This window comes from Balaenoptera acutorostrata, chromosome 19, assembly GCF_949987535.1.
Source record: "Balaenoptera acutorostrata chromosome 19, mBalAcu1.1, whole genome shotgun sequence".
NCBI classification, from domain to species: Eukaryota; Metazoa; Chordata; class Mammalia; order Artiodactyla; family Balaenopteridae; genus Balaenoptera; species Balaenoptera acutorostrata.
Window position 1 is genome coordinate 12,253,642 of NC_080082.1, and position 17,871 is coordinate 12,271,512.

Consider the following 17,871-nt stretch of genomic DNA (forward strand, 5'->3'; position numbering starts at 1 on the left):
ACTGCAGAACCTACACTAGGCACATTTCTCCCTTCCGTGTGTTCAAGTGTTCTCCTTATCTTGTATTTGTAACTATTTTTTTAAATGCACTGAGTTTGGGTTAAAAACCAACCACCAAAATGGATCTCAACACAGATCTAAAGCCCAGCGGAGGAGCATCAGGCTTGTCTGACACAGCGACTCCTGGATGACCCGTGTGCCTAAAATCGCTTCTCAGTACTGAACAATGGGTTGGTTTTCTTTTTATAATAAAAAAAGCTGAGTAATATTGCATAGGAGTACCAGAAACTGCCTCATTGGAAACAAAAACTATTTACATTAAATAAAACCCCAGGTGCAGGCTGCGTCTGCACATTTACAGCATGGTGAAGCACACTGCGGCCGACCATGGAGATAGCTTCTGGCACTCACACCCCAGGGGCACGTTTGCCACATGAGAGTAAAGCGAGGGTAGAAGGAGGGAGTGAGAGGGGAGGAGAGAGGAGTCCAGCTCACTTCTGGTTCTGGAGCCGATTGGACAGCCAGTCCGGTCCCTCATAGAGCCCGTCCCCGCTGGTGGCACAGGTGGCCTGAATGTACCAGTTCCTGTGGCGCAGAGAGTGCAGCCCCAGCTTGTCGGTGATCTCGGCTGCATTCATGGCATTGGGGAGGTCCTGTTTGTCAGCAAACGCGAGCAGAACGGCGTCCCTGAGCGCGTCTTCTGCCAGCACCCTCATAAGCTCCTCTCGGGCCTCATTCACACGCTCTCTGTCACTGCTGCCAACCACGAAGATGAGACCTTGTGCGTTCTGGAAGTAGTGGCGCCATGGAGGCCGGATCTTGTCCTGGCCGCCCACGTCCCACACAGTGAAGCTGATGTGCTTGTATTCCACAGTTTCCACGTTGAAGCCTAGCGTGGGAATGGTGGTCACGATTTCACCCAGCTTCAGTTTGTACAGGATGGTGGTCTTTCCCACAGCATCTAGGCCCACCATGAGAACGCACATTTCTTTTCTGCCAAAAAGGCCCTTGAAGAGGTTTGCAAAGATACGCCCCACGCTGTAGACTAGTAGGAGCAACGCTGGCCAGAGAAGCCCTCGGCGGCCGGTGCAGCTGCTACCCCGAGGCAGGCGCTGGTTTCGCTCCCACAAGGTGGCGGCTCTGACGGTGGCCCCCCTGTTTTTTTTAAATTATAGCCATCCTGACAGGTGTGCGGTGATATCTCATTGTGGTTTTGATTTGCATTTCCCTGATTACTGGTGATGTTGAGCACCTTTTCATATACCATTTGGCTATTTGTATGTCTTCCTTCAAAACCGATGCATTTCAATGCAACTTTAGAAAATAACGATGTGAAGACGGATTATAGATGTGTAAATATACAAATCTCAAGCAATAGCAATATCAAACATTTGTCAATATGAAACATAATTTAAACCTAGTTAATTTAGCCCTAAAATGTTTTACTGAAAGATGCAGAAAGAATAGATGTGGCACAGGTACAAGACAAATGAGAAGAGTACAGTCTCAGGAAAAAATAGAGAATATAAAACTCCGCTCTTAAAATCCTTCCATAGTTTCCAATTACTTAAAGCATAAAGTAAAACACCATAACACATCAAAAACTTTGGCCAAATCTGGACCAAGTCAAATTTCTCCCCTTTCTCTCTTTGCATTTGCTTCTCCATCCCTTATACTCAGTGTCTCCTTGTGAATGGAGAGGAACTTCCCCCTACATCTCAGAACCTGAAACAGCCAAATCTATTACTACAATCACCTAAAACCTTTTTTTACATGAGAGGGTTTGCAAATGGGTCACACAATCACTGTGTCACACCCAAATCCAAAAGCCCTATGAAATCTCCTCCCATCTCAATATGACTAGGACTCTACATTTTTCAAGGCAAGTTCATCTATTATCTTTACCATCACTAGCAGTGAGTTTATTATTATTAAGTCCACTTTATTTGTGAGAAATCTGATGTTGAGAGAGTTTATTTCTTGCAGCTTTATGAGGTATACAAAAACTTCACATATTTAATATGTACAATTAGATGCTGGGAGAGTGTAAATTTCTTACTTGTGTCAAGATAGGACTTAAGAAAGTCCTTCAGCCCATTTCTATGTGGGATAATCAGATCCCAGGAGTGATAAAAAGCAATCTCTGATACCGTACAGCCTGCTGTATGTTCCCAGAAGGGTGCTAGGACTGAAATGCACCCAAAGTGATAAAAGATGGACATAACATCCCCAGGACAACCAACAGGGTTAACTTAAGTTTTTCCTGATTCCCCAGAGCAGCAGGTAAACACATAACACAGACTTAGAATGACAGGTGCTTCTCTGTATAGCCAGCCACAGGAACATAAAGGCCAGAGGGGCAGACTGGCCTTCTTCTCGGACCCAGGTTGAGCTTCCTGAAAAAACCTGCCTGCCTATGGAGCGCCTCTCCACAGGCTGTGTCATTGTCTAAGGCCGTGGAAACTGCCCCTCCAAAGGGAAGAATACTCCTGAGTCTCCAACTTGGTATAGCCATCACCATACTGTTAAATCCTTTATCCTTTACCTACTGTAAAAGGATTTGTGTCTTTTGCCTGTGTCTCTTGATATCTCACTATCAATCACTTTCTCCCTTGTGAAAAACATGCAGAGAATCACAAAATAAATAAATAGATTTGGTAGTTCAGAAGTTCCAATTACATGCCCAATACCCTTCTACTTTCTGCTTAATATGTAAAGGAATCCTGTAATACAAACCTTATAAATCACAGAACTGATCCCAAAGTCTAAAATCAGAAAATAATAAAGGCTTTACTAGTGGGAAGCAGCCGCATAGCACAGGGAGATCAGCTCGGTGTTTTGTGTCCACCTAGAGGGGTGGGATAGGGAGGGTGGGAGGGACACACAAGAGGGAGGAGATATGCAGATATATGTTTATGTATAGCCAATTCACTTTCTTATACAGCAGAAACTAACACACCATTGTAAAGCAATTATACTCCAATAAAGATGTTAAAAAAAAAAACAACCCTATCAGTGAGTGTCAAGTGACAATTAAGCTGCATCTGGTGGCAGGCTTTATAGTGGCAAGTGAGTTGATGTACTTCAATTGTACAGCTGCATCTGGTGGCAGGCTTTAAGTCAGAATCTGACACTTATTTCAGTCCACGCGTAGCCCGCCCATTATTTTATTTACCACCTCCATCCGCGCCTCTTTCCCACACTGCGCACTTGTCTCAGTCACAGTTTTGGTAAGCCCACAAGATAACCCTAGCCAAAATGAGTAAAAAACAAATGTCTCTGGAGAGCTTCTTTGAAAAGGGGGAAAGACCCAATGATGAGATAGCAGAAGACTCAAAGACTGCCCACAAAAAGAAAGCTACATTTAAAAGAAAATACCAAGAGTCCTACTTAAATTCATTGCAACAGGCGATTCACATTCTCCAAGCCCACTTTGTATAATATGTGGCTACCGGCTATCCAACAAAGCCATGAAACCTTCAAAACTGCTCACCTATCTCAGCTTTCAAAAGAGTTTGAGCATTACTTCCCAACCACAAAAGACCCCTGAACTGGGAAGGAATGGATCCGTGACCCATTTGTGAATAAGCCAGGTGAATCGATTTTGTCCGTGCTAGAGGAGGATCAACTGTTTGAGATCACAAATGACGGTGGCCTTAAAAGTATGTTTGAGACAACTTCAAATCTCCATATGTTCTGGATTAAAGTCAAGGCAGAATATCCTGAGATTGCCACAAAAGCACTGAAAAGCCTGCTTCCATTTCCAACGTCCTATCCTTGTGAAGCAGGGTTTTCTGCAGTGACAGCGACCAAAACGAGATCACGGAGTAGACTGGACATAAGCAACACACATCAGGTATCACTGTCTCCCATCGCCCCCAGATGGGACCATCTAGTAGCAGGAAAACAAGCTCAGGGCTCCCACTGATTCTGCATTATGGTGAATTGTATAATTATTTCATTACATATTACAATGTAATAATAATAGAAATAAAGTACACAATAAATGTAAAAAAAAAAAAGAAAAGAATAAAGGCTTTAAGTTGTTGAGGGAGTTCTGTTTCTGGTTAGGATGTAGAACAGTGCAAAAGACCATCATCTCCATGGTAACAACAAGAAAAACAAAATTACTTTTCTATAAAGCTATCAAAGAGCCGTGACAAAAAAGCAAAGAAGCCTTAATGAACTATGATCCAGAGAGAGACAAGCAAAGAGCCGAAGATGCTTCCACACTTAGCAGCAAATTCCAATCTGACTTTGCAAATTCCAAGCAAACTTGCCAGAGATGGAAGGGGGAGGGATTAGGAGAAACCAGCAGGTTTTAACAGTGAGGACAGGCAAAAGACAGTAGAATCTATGATAGCTCAAATACAAAAAGAACTGTTCAGGCCAACATATCTCCAATCTCCCACCCGCTAGGAATTTTTCTGAGAAATTAGCAGAAATAATTATGAGGACAGGGCTAGCTAAAAGACAGAAAATTTTTTGGCCATTTCATGGTGCTCAGATCCCAGGACCCTGTAAAACTTGAATCCGTAAGTAAATCATAAGCGACTAAGCTAAAAATCAAACTCTTTCAAGTTCAAACTTGGGAAGATCGAAAGGATTAATTTGTCCCTTAGTTGTAGCAACAGTAGTAAAGAACATTGGGGGTTTCCCTATCTGGGTTATCGTAAATAATGCTGTGATGAACATAGGAGTGCACATATCTTATCAAATAAGAGTTTTCATATTCTTTGGATAAATATTCAGAAGTGCATTAGCTGGATCAATGATACTTCTATCCTTAATTTTTTGAGGACTCTCCATACTGTTTTCCATAGTGGCTACACCAATTTACATTCCCACCAACAGTGTAGAAGGGTTTCCTTTTTTCCACATCCTCTCCAACACTTGTCATTTCTTTCCTTTTTTGATGATAGCCATTCTAAGGGGCGTGAGGTGATATCTCATTGTGGTTTTGATTTGCATTTCCTTTACAATTAGTGATGTTGAACATCTTTTCATGTGCCTGTTGGCCATCTGCACATTTTCTTTGGAAAAGTGTTTATTCAGCTCCTCTGCCCATTTTTTAATTGGATTGTTTGGTTTTTTGTCATCGTGTTGGTATGAATTCTTTACATATTTTGGAATATTAACCCCTTATCTGAGATATGATTTGCAAATATATTCTCCCATTCAGTAAGTTGTCTTTTCACCTTGTCAATGGTTTCCTTTGCTGTGCAGAAGCTTTTTCGTTTGATTAGGTCTCACTTGTTTATTTTTGATTTTGTTTCCCTTGACTGAGGAGACATGCAAAAAAATATTGCTAAGACCCATGTCAAAGAGTGTACTGCCTATGTTTTCTTCTAGGAGCTTTATGGTAAGCATACAACCTAAGTGTCTATCAATGAATGAGTGGATAAAGAAGATGTAAGACATATATTTACAATGGAATACTCCTCAGCCATAAAAAAAAAAGATGAGATTTTGCCATTTGTTACAACATGGCTGGACCTTAAAGGTATTATGTTAAGTGAAATAAGTCAGATGGAGAAAGACAAGTATAATATGATTTCACTCATATGTGGGCTATAAAAAAAATTAAAGTTTTTGATTAATTTTTATTGGAGTATAGTTGATTTACAATGTTGTGTTAGTCTCTGCTATACAGCAAAGTGAATCAGTTATACATATACATATATCCACTCTTTTTTAGATTCTTTTCCTGTATAGGTCATTACAGAGTACTGAGTAGAGTTCCCTGTGCTATATAGTAGGTTCTTATTAGTTATCTATTTTATATATAGTAGTGTGTATGTCAATCCCAATTCCCAATTTATCCCTCCCCCCCTTTCCCCCTTGGTAACCATAAGTTTGTTTTCTCCATCTGTGACTCTATTTCTGTTTTGTAAATAAGTTCATTTGTACCATTTTTTTAGATTCCAGATATAAGTAATATCATATGATATTTGTCTTTCTCTGTCTCACTTACTTCACTCAGTATGACAATCTCTAGGTCCATCCATGTCACTGCAAATAAAAATAAATGAACAAACCAAACCAAACAAACAAACCAAAAAATAACAATCACATAGAGTTGTGGTTACCAAAGGGGAAGGGTGGGGTGGGTGAAATGGGTGAAGGGAATCAACTGCATGTTGATGGACGGATTTTTGGTGGTGAGCACACTATAGTGTACACAGAAGTACTGGAGTCAGACAAGTACAGCAGTCAGACAAGAAAAAGAAATAAAAGGTATTTAAATTGGAAGGGGGGACTTCCCTGGTGGTCCAGTGGATGGGAAGCCATGCTCCCAGGGCAGGGGGCCCAGGTTCGATCCCTGGTCAGGGAGCTGGATCCCACATGCATGCCACAAGTAGGAAATCCACATGCCACAACTGAGAAGTCCACATGCCACAACTAAAGATCCCGCATGCCGCAACTAAGAAGTCCATGTGCTGCAATGAAGATCCTGCGTGCTGCAACAGAGACCTGGCGCAACCAATAAATAAATAAATAGATAGATAGATTTTTTTAAATAAATAAATAAATTGGAAGGGAATAGGTAAAATTGTCATTATATGCAGATGGCATGATACTACATATAGAAAACCCCAAAGACTCCACACAAAAACTACTAGAACTGATAAACGAATTCAGCCAGGTAGCAGGATACAAGATTAACATTCAGAAATCAGTTGCATTTCTTTACACTAACAATGAAATATCAGAAAGGGAATGTACAGAAAATACCTTTTAAAATCACACCCCAAAAAATAAAATACTTAGGAATAAACCTGACCAAGGAGGAGAAAGACTTATTTGCCAAGAACTATAAAGCATTAATAAAGGAAATTGAAGATTACTCAAAGAAATGGAAAGATATCCCATGCTCTTGGATTTGAAGAATTAATATTGTTAAAATGGCCATACTACCCAAAGCAATCTACAGATTTAATGTAACCCCTAAAAAATTACCCATCACATTTTTCACAGAACTAGAACAAATAATCTTAAAATTTATATGGAACCATAAAAGACCCAGAATTGCCAAAGCAATCCTGAGGAAAAAAGAACAAAGCAGGAGGCAAAACTCTTCCAGACTTCAGATAATACTACAAAGCTACAGTAATCAAAACAGCATGGTGTTGGCACAAAAACAGACATATGGATCAATGGAACAGAATAGAGAGCCCAGAAATAAACCCACACACTTATGGTCAATTAATCTTCAACAAAGGAGGCAAGAATATACAATGGGAAAAAGTCTCTTCAGCAAGTAGTGTCAGGAAAGTTGGACAGCCTCATGTAAACCAATGAAGTTAGAACACACCATCTCACTATACACAAAAATAAATTCAAAATGGCTTAAAGACTTAAACATAAGACCTGACACCATAAAACTCCTAGAAGCGATCATAGGCAAAACATTCTCTGACATAAATCATACCAATTGTTTCTTAGGTCAGTCTCCCAAGGCAATAGAAATAAAAACAAAAATAAACAAATGGGACCTAACCAAACTTACAAGCTTTCACCCAGCAAAGGAAACCATAAACAAAACGAAAAGACAAGCAACTGAAGGGGAGAAAATATTTGCAAATGATGCGACCAAAAAGGGCTTAATTTCCAAAATATACAAACAGCTCATACAACTCAGCAACAACAAAGCAAACAACCCAATCAAATAATGGGCAGACGACCTAAATAGATATTTCTCCAAAGAAGAAATACAAATGGCCAATAGGCACATGAAAAGATGCTCAACATTATTAAAGAAATGCAAATCAAAACTACAATGAGGTACCACCTCATACCAGTCAGAATGGCCATCATTAAAAACTCTACAAATAACAAATGCTGCAGAGGATGTGGAGAAAAGGGAACTGTCCTACACTGTTGGTGGGAATGTAAGTTGGTGCAGCCACTAAGAAAAACAGTATGGAGCTTCCTCAGAAAACTAAAAATAGAATTACCATATGATCCAGCAATTCCATTCCTGGGCATATATCCAGACAAAACTCTAATTCAAAAAGATACATGCACCCCTATGTTCATAGCAGCACTATTCACAATAGCTAAGACATGGAAACAACCTAAATGTCCATCAACAGATGAATGGATAAAGAAAATGTGGTACATATTTACAATGGAATACTACTCAGCCATAAAAAAGAATGAAATAATGCCTTTTGCAGCAACATGGATACAACTAGAGATTATCATACTAAGTGAAGTAAGTCAGAAAGAGAAAGACATATGATATCACTTATATGTGGAATCTAAAATATGACACAAATGAACCTATCGATGAAACAGAAACAGATTCATGGACATAGAGAACAGACTTGTGGTTGCCAAGGGGGAAGGGGTTGGGGGAGGGATGGAGTGGGAGGTTAAACAACAAGGTCCTACTGTACAGCACAGAGAGCTATATTCAATATCTTATGATAAACCATAATGGAAAAGAATATTAAAAAAAGAATCTCTCTCTATATATATGTATAACTGAATCACTTTGCTGTATAGCAGAAATTAACACTATATTGTAAATCAACTATACTTCAATTAAAAAATTAAATTAAATTAAAATTTTTGGGTGGTGAGCACACTATAGTGTATACAGAAGTAGAAATATAATGTTGTACACGTGAAACATAATGTTATAATATATACAATGTTATACATATAAATTTATATAATGTTACTACAATAAAATTTTTAATTAAAATTAATTAATTAATTAATAATAAATAAAGTAAGTTGGTGGTTGAGCTGAAGGACAAAGTGAAATCTCCTAAATTATAATTGAATCAGCTATAAACTAAAACTAACTGCAATTGTAATCCAGCTCTGACCCAGATTGAAGTAAGTGGAATCTAAAAAATAGACCTGGGCTTCCCTGGTGGCGCAGTGGTTGGGAGTCTGCCTGCTAATGCAGGGGACACGGGTTCGAGCCCTGGTCTGGGAAGATCCCACATGCCACGGAGCAGCTGGGCCCGTGAGCCACAACTGCTGAGCCTGCGCGTCTGGAGCCTGTGCCCCGCAACGGGAGAGGCCGCGATAGTGAAAGGCCCGCGCACCGCGATGAAGAGCGGTCCCCGCACCGCGATGAAGAGTGGCCCCCGCTTGCCGTAACCAGAGAAAGCCCTCGCACGAACCGAAGACCCAACACAGCCAAAAATAAATAAATAAATAAATAAAGTAGCTATTAAAAAAAAAAAAAAAAAAATTAAAAATAGACCTGGTATTGGCTGCCTGGTTGAAGGAAGTTCTTGCACTCTCTGAGAATAAAGAAAAGAAGAAAAATCATCATATTTCACTTTTGACTGTTCTTTAATGACTGGTATACAATAAAAGTTTATAAGACATGTAAAGAAGCAGGTGAATTGACCCATAATCAAGAGAAGGAAATTCAATAAAGAAAGACTTACTGGGACTTCCCTGGTGGCACAGTGGTTAAGACTCCGCACTCCCAATGCAGGGGACCCAGGTTCAATCCCTGGTCAGGGAACTAGATCCCACATGCATGCCGCAACTAAGAGTTCGTATGCCACAACTAAGGAGCCCACATGCCACAACTAAGGAGCCCACCTGCTGCAACTAAGACCTGGCACGACCAAATAAAAATAAATAAATAATTTTTTTTTAAAGACTTACTAATGACTCTGAAATCTACAGACAAAGACTTTAAAACAAGTATTATAAATATGTTAAATAATTGAAAGAAAAAGATAAATTGAATGAGTTTAGAGATGGTGGATTTTATGAGGGATCTGTAAACTTAAAATAAATAAAATTCAAATTATCGAGCTGAAAAATAACAATTTTTTTAATAATTGAATACTGCTGGAGGCTGCAGTCCCTCTCTGCCTGGGCCTCTCCACACTGCTGCATGCACTTTTGCACAGTATGGTTGTCGTATTCCAAGAGTAAGTGCCCCAAGAAACAGGCAGTAGAAGCTTCCAGTTTCTATTGTCAACAAGCACAGAACCCAGATTCAAGGATGGAGACATAGACCTCACTTCTCAGTAGGAGGAATGTCACAAAATTTGGGGGCCATTATTGAACCCACCACAACAAGAGAATGGATAAACAAACCACGGTCTATTGATGCGAAGTATTTCTACTCAGCAATTAAAAAAGGATGGACTATTAATTCACACAACGTGGATGTATTTCAAAAACATTATGTTTAGTGAAAGAATCCAGACTCATAAGGAATAAATACCAAATCATTCCATTTACATAAAGTTCAAAAACAATCAAAACTAACTTATAATGAGAGATATCAAAAGAGTACTTGCCTCTTGGGGAGCAATGGACTGAAACGGGGCACTCAGAAACTTTGAAGGTGATGAAATACTCTATATCTTTATTCCCACGTTGGCTACATAGGTTTATAGGGGTGTCAAAGCTCACTGAACTGTACACTTAAGACCTTTGCATTTTACTGTATATAAATTAGACTGAAATAGAGCTGTTCAAAACACAAATAAAAAATTATTGAATGGACATATATACACTACCAAACATAAAATAGATAGCTAGTGGGAAGCAGCCGCATAGTACAGGGAGATCAGCTCGTTGCTTTGTGACCACCTAGAGGGGTGGGATGGGGAGGGTGGGAGGGAGGGAGATGCAAGAGGGAAGAGATATGGGAACATATGTATATGTATAACTGATTCACTTTGTTATACAGCAGAAACTAACACACGATTGTAAAGCAATTATACTCCAATAAAGATGTTAAAAAAAAAAAGAAATTTTAATGGCAAAAAAAAGAAAAATTATTGAAACACAAGCACTTATGTGGTTCTGGATTGGATAGTGATTTCTACAAACCAGCTATAAAAAATATAACTGGGACACTTGGAAATAGTTTATCATGTTTCAGATATTAGGTGAGATAAAATTTACTCATCTGTAGAGACCAAGATAGTCAACTGAAAAAAGCATATCATAAAACAATGTGTACAGTATGATCACTATGGTTAAAAATATAATATTATAGAGGTTTATTAGGGAAGTGAAAATGCTCTCTATCATACTGTCGTGGTGGATACATCATTATACAGTTGTCCAAACACATAGGATGTACAACACCCAGAATGAACTCTAATGTAAACTATGGAATTCGGTTGATAATGATGTGTCAATATAGGTTCATCAGTTGTAACATATGTACACACTCTGGTGGGGGATCTTGATAGTGAGGTAGGCTATGCCTGTGTTGGGAGAGGGGGCGTATGGGAAGTCTCTATATCTTAATTTTCTGTGAACCTAAAACTGCTCAAAAATGTCTTAAAAATATAGATAGACACATAATATTACTCATATATATTCTTAGGGAAAATGTAGGTGGAGTGTTACTAGAGTGTTACTGTGGTAATCTCTGTGCCGTGGGAATGTATGTTTTTATTTTATATTTTTGTTTGCATGGCATTTCTTATAGAAGTACTGCTTCTATAATAATAAAGGTTTACATAATTAACTTGCATTTTGTTTGTGAAAACAGTGTTGAAAATTCTTTTCTAAAAATCTGTTCCCAAAATATGCCATTTTTACCTAGTATTATTTCAATTAGACTGTAGTATGTGCAGTATTTAGTATAAGGTTGAATAAAGCATAACAGGTAACCTTTATGAAACCCTTAATATATGCCAATCACCGTGTTTTGCTCTTGCAGTTAAACCTTGCAACAGCCATGTGAGAAAGGTGCTATTACTTTTCTCATTTGCAGATGAGGAGCCTGAAGCCCAACACAGTCACCAAACTAAGAGAAGTCAGAGTCCTCCCTTGTCATCACTCCTATGCAATCACTTACAGTTTCCATGCTACATGTGCATAATCTCCCTCATCCTCAAAGCACTATTTTGAGATTGCAATGGCTCATCTGGTGAAACCAAGGATCCTAAGAAGTGGAATAACTTGCCCGAGGTCACAAGCCAGCCACTGGCATAGCCAGTGATATGAAAGCAGGTATGTCTGCTATTGACCAGCAACTGCTACACTGAATCCCTGGCTTTATCAGCAGGACACAGTGTTTTCATATGAAGCCCTAGCAGAGACTATAACACCATGCTTCCACTGCACAACTTGTAAAATGCCCAGATAAGAGAAGAGATATTTATGAATCGTTGTTGGAAGGAAATGCGTCCATCCATTTCTTTATAATCTAGAGCTAAGGCCCGATCATCAGAACCTTGCAAGTTCAGAACATATTATCCTGGCCTGCTGCAAAATTGCTTTCCCTGAGTTCAACGTTCTGTCCTCAGCACCTACTGAGGGATGAGTCAAGAAAACATTCCACAAATCCCACAAATGTGTTTGCAACAGAGAAGTCATAAGTGAACATTTTTACCTTGTCTCTCTTACTCTCCTGTTGATAAGGCGAAGCTCCCAATGAGAACTATCCTTTAAAATTAGGTACTGGGTGAAACTTTACATTCCTTGAGAATTTTCCTTAGTATTTATTTTATTTTTTATTTTAAAAACACTCAAATAGTGCTTACCTTGTGCCAGCCACTGTTCTAAATGCTTTACTAATACTGGCACATTTGATTTAATCCTCATAACATGCCTGTATAACGAAGTTACTTCTATCATTCTTATTAAGCTTATGAAGAAACGGAGGCACAGGGTGATTACTTAATTTGCCTAAGGTCATACGGTTAATAAGCACTTTTTTTTTCCTTACTTACAATTTGAAAACAAATGTGTTTTCTTTCTCACTGGGCTTGCTAGGAGGTTTGGAAGAGAATTTTTACCGAACCCTAGAATTTTTGTAGGATTCTTTACCTGTAAACATGCATTTTGTTTCCTTTGAAGTTCTAATACTGCATTGTATGTTGCATTTTCTTTGTTCATGGATGGATAGATACAGGAATAAAAATAAGGATGGAGCCAAAGACTGAGATCTAGATAAAACTACAATTATGTGTGCAATTCCTATATGCTAAGACAAGTACTTTGTAACATTAAGTCAAGGGGAAAGAATCATTTCTGTATTTGATTAAAGGTTTAATATAAGTTCAAGTTAAATCAAATTCTGAAACAAAGATATAAAGGTAATTCAAATAAGAGACTAAATATGTTTAGGCAAAAGGGAGGAGAATGGTAATTTTTAATATAATTTTTAACAAATAATGGTAATTTTTTAATGCACAAATTCAATGAGTTCAGAAGAAAAGGTAAAAGTATATACAGGAGTTTGTCATACTGCCCAGAGCGTATCGTTTTTTAAAGCAATTTTTCTTGTACAGGGTCCAGAAAAGCAATAAATTTAACAAGGCACAGGAAAGCAATCAGGAGCCCCGGTATAAAGACCACACACTAGAACACAGTGACACTAAGAAATACCTGTTCTTGCCTTTTGTTGCAAATAAGATCCTTCAGCAACAACAGATTTTCATTTGTAATCATTCACAGCCAATTCCAATTTAGTGCAGCTGTGAGTTTAGCTCTGCAGCTGAACCAAAGCTCCTTCACATGGGGAAGTATTTTTCAATTTTGTCTCTATGATATTCCTTTGTCAGAAAAGGGACGAGAAGAACTGTTCCCATGGGCAGTGGAAGGCATCTGTGAAAAGAAACACCCGTTTATTTGGATGCTATTTCTTTATCAAGTTACTTATTCACTGATCATCCCTCTAGGAAACATGCTAAATATATTGCCAATATTATTACATCAGCATAGGAGTTGAGAAACCAATTGAACATTTCTCTGACCAAAAGTATTACATTTTCCAGGCAACAATCTCACCTGTGTATGGGAAGTGGTAAGAGTCTGCTTCCAGGGGATACCTATGTATTTTAGTTTGCTCAGGCTGCATTAACAAATATCACAGGCTGGGTGGCTTCAACAAAGAAGTTTTTCTCACAATTCTGGAGGCTGGAAGTCTGAGATCAAGGTGTCAGCAGGGTTGATTTCTTCTGAGGCCCCTCTCCTTGGCTTGTAGATGGCCACCTTCTCCCTGTGTCCTCACATGGTCTTCCCTCTATACGTGCCTGTGTCCTAATTTCTGCTTCTTATATTGGGTTAGGACCCACCCTAATGACCTCATTTTACCTTAATTGCCTCTTTTAAAACCCCATCTCCAAATACAGTCACATTCTGAGGTATGGTTAAGACTTCAACATGTGAATTTTAGGAGATCTAATTCAGCTCATAAGACAATGTGGATGCGTGTGCTTCCTCATCTCTCTACCATGTTCTAAGCAGACTAGGTATTTTGCAGCCGAGACGTCAATCACAGCAGCCCCATTTCTCAGAAGCCACATGAGTAACTTAAAAAGCTGATGATTTTCTGCCAAAAGCCAGAAGACTTAAGATTTTGACTATAAAATAAAGATCTCAGTTTTTTTAAACTCATGTGTGACAAATATGAATTGAGAAAATATCCCAAATTAGAAAATCAGAATAATAGGAATAAAAGTGACATTTTAATTTCTGAGGCCCAGGCGAGGCATTAAGAGAGCACTCAAAGGAGAACAGACCAGGAGTTGAGAGGTGAAAAAAGGGAGCCACTACTCCTTCAGAAAACTTAAATTGTGTTCTCTCTCTGTTTTAACACAAAACTTCCCATTACAACACCCTCATCAAATCAAAGAATCAAAATAAAATTGGAAAGGGCAGATTACACCTGAATAAATGCAGCCTTCCTAACAGCCAAAGAAGATGCTGGCGATGGTGTCGGTGTTGTCTATAAATAAAACAAAAGGACCGTGAGCCACACCTACTGAAGCCCGCGTGCCTAGAGCCCGTGCTCCACAACAAGAGAAGCCACCACAATGAGAAGCCCGCGCACCGCAACGAAGAGTAGCCCCACTCGCCACAACTAGAGAAAGCCCGCGCACAGCAAAAAAGACCCAACGCAGCCAAAAAATATACATATAAATAAGTAAATTTATTAAAAAAAAATAAGAGAGGGACATTGCTAAAATTAAAGGAGGGACTTCCCTCGTGGCACAGTGGTTAAGAATCCTCCTGCCAATACAGGGGACACAGGTTTGATCCCTTGTCGAGGAAGATCCCACATGCCATGGAGCAGCTAAGCCCGTGCACCACAACTACTGAGCCTGTGCTCTATAGCCCGCGAGCCACAACGACTGAGCCTGCGTGCCACAACTACTGAAGCCCACGCACCTACAGCCCGTGCTCAACAAGAGAAGCCACTGCGATGAGAAGCCCGCGCACCGCAACGAAGAGTAGCCCCCACTCGCCACAACTAGAGAAAGCCCGCACGCAGCAACGAAGACCCAACGCAGCCAAAAATAATTAATTTTTTTTTTAATTTTTTAATTAAAAATTTTAAAAAAGGAGGAGGTTCACCAGCCTCCCTATAGTCACTGCGTACTCTGAATATTCCAGGTCTCCTCACTGTTTGCACAGTTTGAGCCAAAACACCTCAGACTCCTGAAAGATGAGCCATTATTGTATTTCACCAAAGCCAGATCTTTCTAAGGTTATCCATAGCAGGTTGGAGCTGAAGAGGATATTACACTCATCAAATCCAGTATCCTCCAGGTGGCCCATATGATGCTAACAGCTTTCTCAGAAGAGGGTTTGTTGCCAAAAAGTTTGCGGAATGCAAACTTTATATTGTCTGTGGTTTGTTGTTGTTTTGTTGACCCCACATACTCCTCAGAGCTTCGTGGTTGCTAAAATGTATACTTTTATAAATTTTATAATATTAATAGTATATATATTTAATAGAATATATAATAAATATTATATATAAACTTTAATATTATCATAATATTAAATTTTATATGCATCATATAACATATGTAATATCTAATGTTATGATATATTACATATATTAGGTATTATATATATACTTTAATATTATAGTTTGAATACCGCATGGAGTATTCAGTTTTTTTAACAACTTTCCTGATCCCAGAAGCACTGTTACAAAGACGGTTCTTAGAGTACTTTGTGAAATGCAGATGTAGTCCAATTGCCTCGTTTAACAGATTAAGAAACAGAGACACAAGATTGATGCTACTTTCCCAGGGGCAGTGCCAAGATCAGGATATAAATATCCTAATTCTCAGTGTCCTTTCTTCTACGCCATTGAACTTCTTCCTAATGAATACTGATCTCTGGACTTGGACAGAAGGCCTGTGCAGATATCCATTCAGGAAATCTGAATCTTCAGGTTGGAATGTAACGTCTGACATAAATGATGTATTTAATCCTCATAAAATATATACCAAATACTATGTAAAATTTTGGATTTGGCCTATAATTGGGGTATTCAAATAAAGAAAAGAAGTCTGTCTTATCATACATTTCTATTTGGTCACTTGTTAGCTATAGATTGGTCCAGACCACACAGAAGGAATGTGGCAGTGTATGAGCAACAGTCTAGAATAAACTATTGATTTGTTCATTTGGAAAAAAAAAAAGAGAAAAGAAGTCTTATAAATTGAACATGTTTAAATTCTCACATTGACAAAATTCTTCCACAAATTAACAGAGTCTGGTTAGTACAGATTATCATGAAGAGTAGCTCACAAAAGTGTGAGCGAGAACATGAACAAAGAAAACCTATAGAAAACACCAAATTCTCAGCCAGAATATCTGTCTCCTTGTTTTCTGACTACTTATGAAAAATGCAATTTCAACTTCATTTTTTTCTTGCCCTAAGAATAGGATTGCCAGCTAAATACAGGATGCCCCATTAAGTCTGAATCTTAGATAAACAACAAATAGATTTTTAATATAAGTAGCTCTCAAATATTGCATAAGATATAGTTACACTGTATTTTTATTTTCTAAATCTGGCAATTTTGCCTATGAAGGGTACTCACACTTATTGAAAAGGCCTTCAGGAAAGCAACAGATTAAAATGTCAATAGAAAGTAAAAATTGACAGTAAGGAAAAGCCAGAAAAGGCTGATTATCATTCAATAACTGAAGTTCGATTCTGAGATTTAAACTCAAGTATCAAAGATGAGAGATTAAGGGATACATTTATGCATTAAATTACATTTCCTACATTCCTGATTTGAGCCTCAGTGAAAACTACAAAAAGCCAACCTGTGTTTTATTTTTTTTTAATGTAATATAATTTACTTCAAAATGGTTTTTTTTTAATAGATCTTTATTGGAGTATAATTGCTTCACAATGCTGTGTTAGTTTCTGTTGTACAACAAAGTGAATCAGTCATATGCATATGTATATCCCCATATCCCCTCCCTCATGAGCCTCCCTCCCACACTCCCTATCCCACCCCTCTAGGTCATCGCAAAGCACAGAGCTGATCTCCCTATGCTATGCTGCTGCTTCCCACTAGCTAACTATTTTACATTTGGTAGTGCATATATGTCGATGCTACTCTCACTTCACCCCAGCTTCCCCTTCCCCCACCTCCTCCATGTCCTCAAGTCCATTCTCTACATCTGCGTCTTTATTCCTGCCCTGCCACTAGGTTCATCAGTACCATTTTTTTTTTAAGATTCCATATATATGTGTTAGCATATGGTATTTGTTTTTCTCTTTCTGACTTACCTCTGCATGACAGGCTCTAGGTCCATCCACCTCACCACAAATAACCCAATCTTACTTCTTTTTATGATTGAGTAATATTCCATTGTATATATGTGCCAATCTTCTCTATCCATTCATCTGTGTATGGACATTTAGGTTGCTTCCATGTCCTGGCTATTGTAAATAGTGCTGCAAAGAACATTGTGGTACATGTCTCTTTTTTTTTTTCTTTTATGATTTTTTTTTGAACTTTTGAATTTTATTTTATTTTTTTATACAGCAGGTTCTTATTAGTCATCCATTTTATACACAGCAGTGTATACATGTCGATCCCAATCGCCCAATTCATCACACCACCACCACCACCCTCCCGCCGCTTTCCCCCCTTG

General features: G+C 38.6%; 1 protein-coding gene across 1 annotated transcript; it reads right to left on the reverse strand.

Annotated features, from left to right (window-relative positions):
- Positions 1 to 491: 491 nt before the first annotated feature.
- On the reverse strand, positions 492 to 2,445 carry LOC103013736 (ADP-ribosylation factor 1-like). Its single transcript, XM_057534470.1, has 2 exons — positions 2,411 to 2,445; positions 492 to 1,155 (listed from the first exon to the last, which is right to left on the reverse strand). Exons 1-2 carry the CDS (start codon positions 2,443 to 2,445, stop codon positions 492 to 494), a joined length of 699 nt encoding a protein of 232 aa, XP_057390453.1.
- Between the last annotated feature and the right edge of the window lie 15,426 nt (positions 2,446 to 17,871).